At 33.3% G+C, this 8,555-nt stretch overlaps 2 protein-coding genes across 2 annotated transcripts in view; one reads left to right on the top strand and one right to left on the bottom strand.

Annotated features, from left to right (window-relative positions):
- Positions 1–4,440, top strand: part of LOC119839256 — an 11,374-nt gene extending 6,934 nt beyond the window's left edge. The window contains exons 18-23 of the mRNA XM_038365485.1: positions 161–297; positions 1,175–1,198; positions 1,333–1,500; positions 1,783–2,226; positions 2,372–2,628; positions 2,709–4,440. Of these exons, the coding sequence (XP_038221413.1) occupies positions 161–297; positions 1,175–1,198; positions 1,333–1,500; positions 1,783–2,226; positions 2,372–2,628; positions 2,709–4,440 (2,762 nt within the window). The remainder of the gene's footprint in view (positions 1–160; positions 298–1,174; positions 1,199–1,332; positions 1,501–1,782; positions 2,227–2,371; positions 2,629–2,708) is intronic.
- A 2,550-nt stretch (positions 4,441–6,990) lies between these two features.
- LOC119838358 (uncharacterized protein CG16817-like) lies at positions 6,991–7,726 on the bottom strand. The gene has a single exon (XM_038364284.1). It carries the CDS (start codon positions 7,559–7,561, stop codon positions 7,073–7,075), a length of 489 nt encoding a protein of 162 aa, XP_038220212.1. The 5' UTR covers positions 7,562–7,726; the 3' UTR covers positions 6,991–7,072.
- Between the last annotated feature and the right edge of the window lie 829 nt (positions 7,727–8,555).

The raw sequence follows: 8,555 nt of genomic DNA, 5'->3' as shown, positions 1-8,555 counted from the left end.
TTTACAATATAGATTATTAATAATATTTTGTAAAAAAACTAGATAGTAAATACTACGTAATGCCGTAATTTTTTTTTTGGAAAAACATTTATCTAAGTATTATGTGATATTTGCTCGCTCTGACGAAAAAAAAAAAATATGTGTTTGTTTACACCCATAGTGAACTTGGACTCCCCGACGGTATCGGTAACGCAAGTGGTGCCTCCGTGGCCGAAGCCCCGGGATAAGAGTAACGAGTTGCCCGAGCCAGACCCTGACCCTGAACCAACACCTCCCCCCACTCCACCACCTTTACCGGTGAGATACTTTTATAATACTTGTGGATAATCTGGGATATTCGAATTTCGATCTAATTTATAATATCTCGGATGATGCAATTTTTTTCTCTAGGTTTTGTATATTATTTTCTTGATATCTTAGTGTCCGATCGTGGTGTGTGTAATGTTTTTTTATTAATTTATTATATTCATTATTAAAAAATTAAGTCCTCTGTATATATGACTATATAAATTATGAGTGTGCGAAACTTCGTTCACCTGCGTCCGCACAATTTTCGTAAAAATAGTACAAAGTTTTAGCTTCATGTATTGAATATTATATAGATTGAATATCCTACTAGCTAGTAACATTATAAAGGCGCAAGTTTGTAAAAATGTATGTATGGATGTTAGTTTCTCATGTACGCAAAATCAGCTGTTTGTATCTATATGAAATTTGGCACAGATTTGTACCGATTACCATCTAAAATAATAATCTGACTACTTTTAAGTGGAACCGCGAGTTCCAGCTAGTAATATTTAATATTAAATTTTGAATATGGTCTGTATATATATGTATAATTAGCCTAAGCAGCCTTATTAAGCAGTAATGCAACTTTTAATCAATGAACTTTTTTAGTTGGAATCAGTAATTCTTAAGATAGATGATGTTTACGATATAATGATAGTAAGATAAGTAGGAATTGAAGTAACATTTGTACATTACTATTGTACCAGGGAAATTCTCAAACGGCTTTAACATTTTTACACTGGCAATGTGCCAATTTCATTATAGTGATTCTAAATCTGTAAATATATATTTTAATTGAGATGCCAATAGTAGATGTGGAGAGACATTTGTGAATAAGAAACTTAAACACTAAAAAAAATTGAATGTTTTCTTTTATTTCTTACAGCCACCGGAAGGCGGCGAAGAAGAGGTGCGTAAAGCATTCCATATTCTATCTTGATCGTAATCGTAAAAAAATAGTTTATACTTAAACTTACTAAAATACTAAAAGTCAATAACTCATAAATCGTTAGCTTTAAGAATGAAATTCATTGTTTAAATTAGGAGGAAGAGATGGGTGAAGAGGAGGAAGACGAAGAGACAATGAAGAGAAAGAAAGAAGAGGAGGAGAGAAAAAGAGCTGAAGAAGAGGAAGCTAGAAGGAAAGCAGAGGAGTTACCCCCTCCTCTCCCACCGCCGCCGCCTTCGCCGCAACCGGAACCCGAAGTGCCTGTAAGTTGATTTATGCACTATAAAATGTTATTTTTTTGCTCTGACTAATAAGATATTTAATCGTAATCTAGGTATTCATTAAACATCTCTCATATCGGCACCCAAAAAATCGATTGAATACTAAAACAATTACAGAGTATATGAATATATTACCTGCTTGTTTTTTTCGTACTGTGTTGAGAAAGAAGCTGTTTCGTATACAAGACGCTGATTAAAATATCATTAATTTTCGGTATACTTGTATTCCTACGTGTTTTTAATAAAAATACAAACTCTTTTCAGTTGGCCCCAGCGGAGATTGTAGAAGATGAAGTCCAAACGTTGCCGCCTGAGAATGTAGATCGACATATATTACTTACAGAAGACGCTCGCTACAGGTTTAAATTGAGACAACTACGGAAGAAAATGACTCAACCTTTGACTGAGGATCAACTGGAAATCAGCCCAGAGGAAGAGTTGGCGAAACCGAGCAATTTTAAGAAATTACCTGACCATACTCAGATTATTCGTGGTTCATCTGCAATTAATGACACTAAAACATTAGACATGCTACCCTTCGCTGCCATCATGGCTATTGTGACGTCATACAAGTACAGTGTGAATACGTGGACCGTTGGATTGGTTAATTTTGTCATCGATACCGCTAAGAAACTACATCAAAATAAACAGGAGAAATTTCAACTGGCTCCTGTGCATATTATTCCTAAAATTGCTATCGGTCATCAGGTTAGTTATCTATAGCATATTATACGGTAACGAAACATAAGTACATGCAAAATAAAAATATCTCGTTAAATTCAGATATTCTCAATACTTATTGTGAAGATGTTAAATAATTTATCTACATGATGTTAAAAAATTCGATTTTCAGGCTTATCATGCCAATATTGATGTCGTGAGCGAAGGGCCCACTTGGCAATTAGAAGATATAATGGTTCGCAAATTTTTCAATAAATACGACAGAGGAATGGTCACAACAGCAACATATAGCTGCGCATTTTTTAAAAGAAACGGTCTGTATTATCTCTATGATGGCAGCCCTTGTAATGCGATGGGGCTAAGAGATTTGTCAGGAAAAGGCAAAGCGTGCTTTTTGCGGTTTACAAATCTTCATGATTTAGTTGCAAGGTACATTGTTTTTATTAACTACTACCATATAATATCTACTTATTAACAAAAATAAATATGCTCCTATACTTCTTTTATAGGATTTCATACAACAAAGATGGAAAAACTGCAGAACAACAGTTCGTTTTAAGTAGGATCATTGTTAGAAGATTATTGAATGAGCCGCGTTTAAAATTGCCCGAAGATTACGACTTTGAAACGGGAATGCCTAAATCTAATAAATCAAAATTTTCCATTGTGGACTCAGGAAAAGGTTCGTCGGACAAAAAGAAATCGTCTGTTGATTCCGCTCAAGCGAAAAGTGAAACAGTAATTGGATATCAGTTGATTAATGGTATTTATAGAATAGAGGGTACCACAGCTATTAAGGATAAGAAATCATCATCAGATGTAAAGGTGTGCCACTTTGTTTGTTTGATTGCTATGTTGATGGCTACAATGCATCCCATAAGAACATGGGATCATTTACTAATTGATACATGTATTGAAAAAGGTTTAGAAATTTTCGAAAAAGCTACAAATAAAAGTGTTTGCGAGAAAAGAGTCATTAAAAATATAATCTTGGATGGAAAATTCATTAATGTTAATATAAAAAAAATTTTGGTCATCAATGAGAATCCAGAAAAACGATTAGACCAATATCTTCGGGCGGTATTAAAAAGGCTACGCTACGTTATTTGTCGGTTTTCTTCCTGTAATGTCGTAATTTGTCAGAATGAAGGTTATTACCACTTATTTGATCCTTACCCACCACCGTCTGAAAGGACAGAACCCACAGAGGCTGAGAAGAAAAAAGCTGCTGATGCTGGAACGTCTCTTAAATCTCCGGGATCCGTAGCATCTTGGACATTATACAGAAGTTTTGATGCACTAATCAACAGACTTCTAAAAATAGCATCAGACCCTAATTCGCCAGAATTTTATACTTTCGAGTTAACTTCTGTTAAGATTGCACCTCGACACTCTGCATTGAATTACAGACTTAGTCCACTTTTTAAACCCGATGAAAATCCCAACACGCCATACTTAAAGCGAAAAAGAATACGTCCCATAGTTGATGAGAAAATGTATTGGCTTAATATTGAAACAATTCCTTGGTCTCGTATGAATCCTGTTAATGATTTGGGTTTTGAAAGAAAAACGCCAAAAGCTATGTGGAAGGATTGGGACATTGAGTTTCCAGGAGATCTGTATTCACTTTGGGGTTCTGTTCATCCTATGGATGCTAAATTTGAAGAAGCATATCGTGGTAAACAGTATTTAGCTACTAGTGTAGTCGCATTAGTAATGACACAAGCTTGCAATCTTAGTGCATGGACTGGTAGTTTCCTTGATGGTATCGTGGAAAATGGTAACAAATTCCATTCAAAATGTCACGCTAAAGTTAGCGGGCAACAAAATCACGAAATGGCACTTGAAGATTTAGACACAAAATATGATGAAATGTATCCCTATTCGTTTTCCTTTAAATTTGATAAAGTTATATTTGGGTTTGTTTATAATATACAACCTGATCGATTTAATTTGAGTAAAGCGTTGGTCTACTTTTTCGAGAAAAACAATCTAGGAATTTTTATAAGCCCAGCAAAAAATTTAGCATTTGGAAGAGTTGGCACGTCTTACTTTATGTTTGATTGTCAGAGCCACGGTGCTCCGATATTTTGTCCAGGACAAGGTTCTGCGTATATATTAAAATGTGAAAGTCTGAACAGACTTATTTACTGTATGGCAATAACTTTAAACATTCGGCGACATGGACAACAATTTCATTTATATAATGTTAATGTTACTTTAACAGAGTCTTCAAAATAAATGTTTATGTAACAGTTTCCTCTTTGTTCTAACAAATAAACAATTATGATAAATTAGAAGGGATAATTCCTTGGGATTGATATCAACGCTTGGAATAATCGTCTCGAATCCAACCTGGGTGTAGGTTCTCCACCGTTTTGTAAGGGACATAGGATTAAACAATTTTAGAATATGTTAAAGTTAAAAACCGCTTTCTCTCGTTCGAACTAGTTGTAAATTTTTTTATTAAAACAATTGTTTGTTAAAACCAGCTGTAACTGTGTAGTTTAAACTAGTTATTGTTATGAAAACACGATTTTTCAAAGCGAGTCAGTTAGCTGTTTTAACTGAGTCTTTGTTGGGGTCCACAGACTATGACTAGAGTAAAAATTGATTTCGCAGTCGATTATTGAATATTTGTTTTTTTCTGCAGTGTCACTGTCAAATGTTAATTTATAATACTAGTATAAAATTCTCATGTCTCAATGTTAGTTACCATACTCCTCCGAAATGTCGGGTCAGTCGAGATTCGGCCAACATACATTTTTCATACCCCTAAATTACAAGAGTAAGGCAGAACAGCGTTGGCCGAGTCAGCTAGTAGTACTGTAAAAGTTACTACTACTATTTATCTAATTCATATTGTATATACCTATCTAATAAAGTATATTAAATAAGATCCTATTCAGAAATTAGACGTTATGATAGAAAAAGAAAAGACATGATGATGATAAAAATAGAATATTACTTGACGAAATAGAAAAATAAGCAAGTTTTCAATTGAGCAGCAAAAACAGCGAGAGAATGGCGTCAGAATTCCAGACTGTACTACTTAGTAAAAAGAAGCAAAAAGAAATTCCTTTGTTTTCAAAATCGATTAGAACTATAATCGAGCTTTATTTGACAGAGAAATGGGAAATCCACCACATTGCAAGCTGCATTGAAAGCTGAGCGACGATGATAACAGACAAGCGTCACTGTACAGCTTTGTAACCAAAAGCAGCAATGTATTATAAAGTTTGCAAAAATGCATTACAAACTTTACAAAATGATTTACCAATAAGGCATTTTTTAGCTTTTCGTTTAACAATTATCGAAAACGTCCGAGCGCGAACTGAATGTAGCCTGAAAGAAATGAATTTCACTCCCTTTTTACATGCTACATATATGCACTTGCGATGTCTAATTATATACCTAAAGTGTTTGGGTAAATATTGGTTTCTGTTTGAGTGGGAAACGCCCTAATGGTCGCTACCGACGTACGCGCTTACTTGGCTATTGCGAAGGGTCACAGGCAACCTAACACACTCGTCACTTCGCTTCTCACTTACCTGATTATTTTATATAATCAATCCTCTATGGGCATATGTGCATATACGCAATATACGAATGATTGCATGCCAGTAGGTAGCCCGGGTGAGAAACACGGGGCTGTGAACCTTGATAGATCAATAATATATTTGGTCGCCCTATTTAAAAATTGATAAGGAATATTAAATGATTCACATCCTTTCTACTTACTTGATAATTATTTAGGGCTAATTTTTTTATTTGCTGTGGTTCATAAAATTGTTAAATAAATAATTGGAATTTATAATACAAGATCAGAATTAACGATTATAATTTAAAAAATCTTAATTTTGATTTATATCATTATTGTATTTTACTAGATGCTCGTCCCGGATATCAATATTACTGTTTTATCCCAAGGAAGCATTTAATCGGGATAAAAATTATCCTATTACCCAAATCAGCTCATACCTCGTCTGTATACCAAATTTTATCAACATCCGTTCAGTAGTTTCAGAGTGATTGACGGACAAACATCAAACAAAAAAACACATTTATAATATTAGTGTGATACCTTCTGAGAAATAGCTACCTATCAACTATTTTAAAGAGCTACCTTTTTAGTGTCTACTCAATGTTGACTTCATGCTAAGAAGACAATTTAGACAATTTCTGTATAAGTCTAATGATATGTATATGTAAGATATGAAATTCTTACAAACAATAATGTTTATAACATTTTTCCAGTAAAAATCAAATGAGTCAAATGGGTGCGCTGAATTCTAATACTTATTTATTCTGTAAGGGAGATTTTTTTTTATCATAGAAATACAAGAATTGGTATTGTAACTAAATTTATTTTTATTAATACTCTTATATGGATGCTGAACATGGATATTGTTTATAAACTATGTCAGAATAATACTCTTTCGATTATGATTTATGTTGATACAATCACATGTACACCAAGATTCATTATGAAATAGTTTCATCTGAGAATATATAATTTTCATTTATTTGGTATAATCATATAATCAGTAATTCAGTATTCAATATAAAATCTTATGATTACCATGCAAAAGCCTTCCAAATAACAAAACATTTCCAAGAACAGCTTTGAACTAGGTATATTCAGCATTTTGATGGCACATCTGTAAACATAATTTAAATTGGAAGAGATCAATTTGTAAAATTATACTCTAAATATCAATTTTAATTAATGAGGTAAGTCATTGGAATATTCTTTAAAGTTAAGGTAAAGAAATTGGGCAATAAAACATAGTATTTAAAAAGATTTTATTATAACTGTAAAAACCTTATACATAAAGTACTGCACTGTGTTTTATTAGCACTAAAGACATTCTCATTCCAAATCAGGTAGGTTTTCATCATCCGAATCGCTTTCTAAATTATCAAAAGAGATTTTTTCGTTCTTATCTCCTCCACCTCCTTGTATTGATCGGATCATATCGTCGAAGTTATAGTTTCCTTCTTCTTCATTTTCATCATCTTCATCTTTCCACTTATTAAAATCTATCTTGAGATAATGTGGCTTCTTTTTATCTTTAGTTAGAGAAGGCCAAAATGAAGCATCTTTTTTTTCTTTACGAAGAACCATTTCTATACACCGGCCTTTATTAACAAAACCGCTAACCTCTGGCTCGACCATATCGTATAATGGTATTGTCACCTCATAATTTTTCTTATCAGGCACGCTTACACCTTTAAAATAAACTGAATCTTTTTCTATTTTAATAGTCGGGTCTTTGGATTCAACGCTAAATGTAAGAAATACGTCTTCCCGTCGTTGTGCCCAAAGGACTGGAGGAGGAACTGGAGTTTCACCGGCCATCTTAATTGGTTATAATTTGGTATAGAGTTTTGCACTATATAGGCTTTTAATAATCGATCAAACTGTAACGCAATGCAAAAATCACAATTTGATTAAAAATTCCATGCACTCTTCACCGACCCACGATTTTATTATTGAAAAGGGTTGCCATATTTGATTTCCATATTCGATATTATTCGAGAATCATAGATAATAAATGTCAAATCCTTATTATAACAAATAAAGCAGCCCATTCACAGCATGTATTTGGGCAGGGGAACCTTGTATATATTTGTAATAGAGTCCAAAATGATACGTAAAATTGTTATATCAAAAGCATTACATCATTGAAACTACTACAGGTACATTATATCATTGAAACTAATAAAAAAAAATTTAAATGGTTTAAGGCTCAATAAAGTGCATTATTACTATGTTCCTCTTTCAATAATTCACGGGAACCACCAGGAGGGTAGTACCCAGTCTTTTGAAAGGCTGTCTAATGTGTCGTGGGGCGCCATTATAATTATTATTTATATAAATAAGTTTTGCCATTTAATTACCTTACAGGTACAGGAATATTATTCTTGATAGAGTCCCTGTCAAGAAAAAAGGTTCACGGCAAATGTAGACCGTAGACTGCTTACTATGAAAGAAGTCGTAATACCCTAACTACATTACACTTAATTTAGTCACCACTGAATTTAAGAAAGAATTGGGCGAATAAGCATCCTAAATTTAGAAGTTAAGAATGGTTTACGATTGATTGAATCATTTAGAAGCCTAATTCAAGACGCATTTAGTTGCTTTATGCTATTTATGTTATTGAAATAAATTTAAAAGTTTGTTAGTCTTTCGTTTTGGTATGTCGTAGAAAATAAATTTTTTTACCTGTTACCAAAATCAATTAGTCAAATCAAGATGTCAGACAAGGACACTACCACCGGAAGACACCTCATTTGGTCAGCTCCGCTTATAAGGACTTTACAGCCTTTGGGAAGAGATCTAATTATAT

This window comes from Zerene cesonia, chromosome 3 (assembly GCF_012273895.1).
Source record: "Zerene cesonia ecotype Mississippi chromosome 3, Zerene_cesonia_1.1, whole genome shotgun sequence".
NCBI classification, from domain to species: Eukaryota; Metazoa; Arthropoda; class Insecta; order Lepidoptera; family Pieridae; genus Zerene; species Zerene cesonia.
Note: the sequence above shows the minus strand (reverse complement) of the source record. Positions and strands in the feature narration are given on the sequence as shown.

Excerpts from the sequence above, each read along its gene's own strand:
- LOC119838358 (XM_038364284.1), bottom strand. The coding sequence starts at position 7,561 with ATGGCCGGTGAAACTCCAGTTCCTCCTCCAGTCCTTTGGGCACAACGA.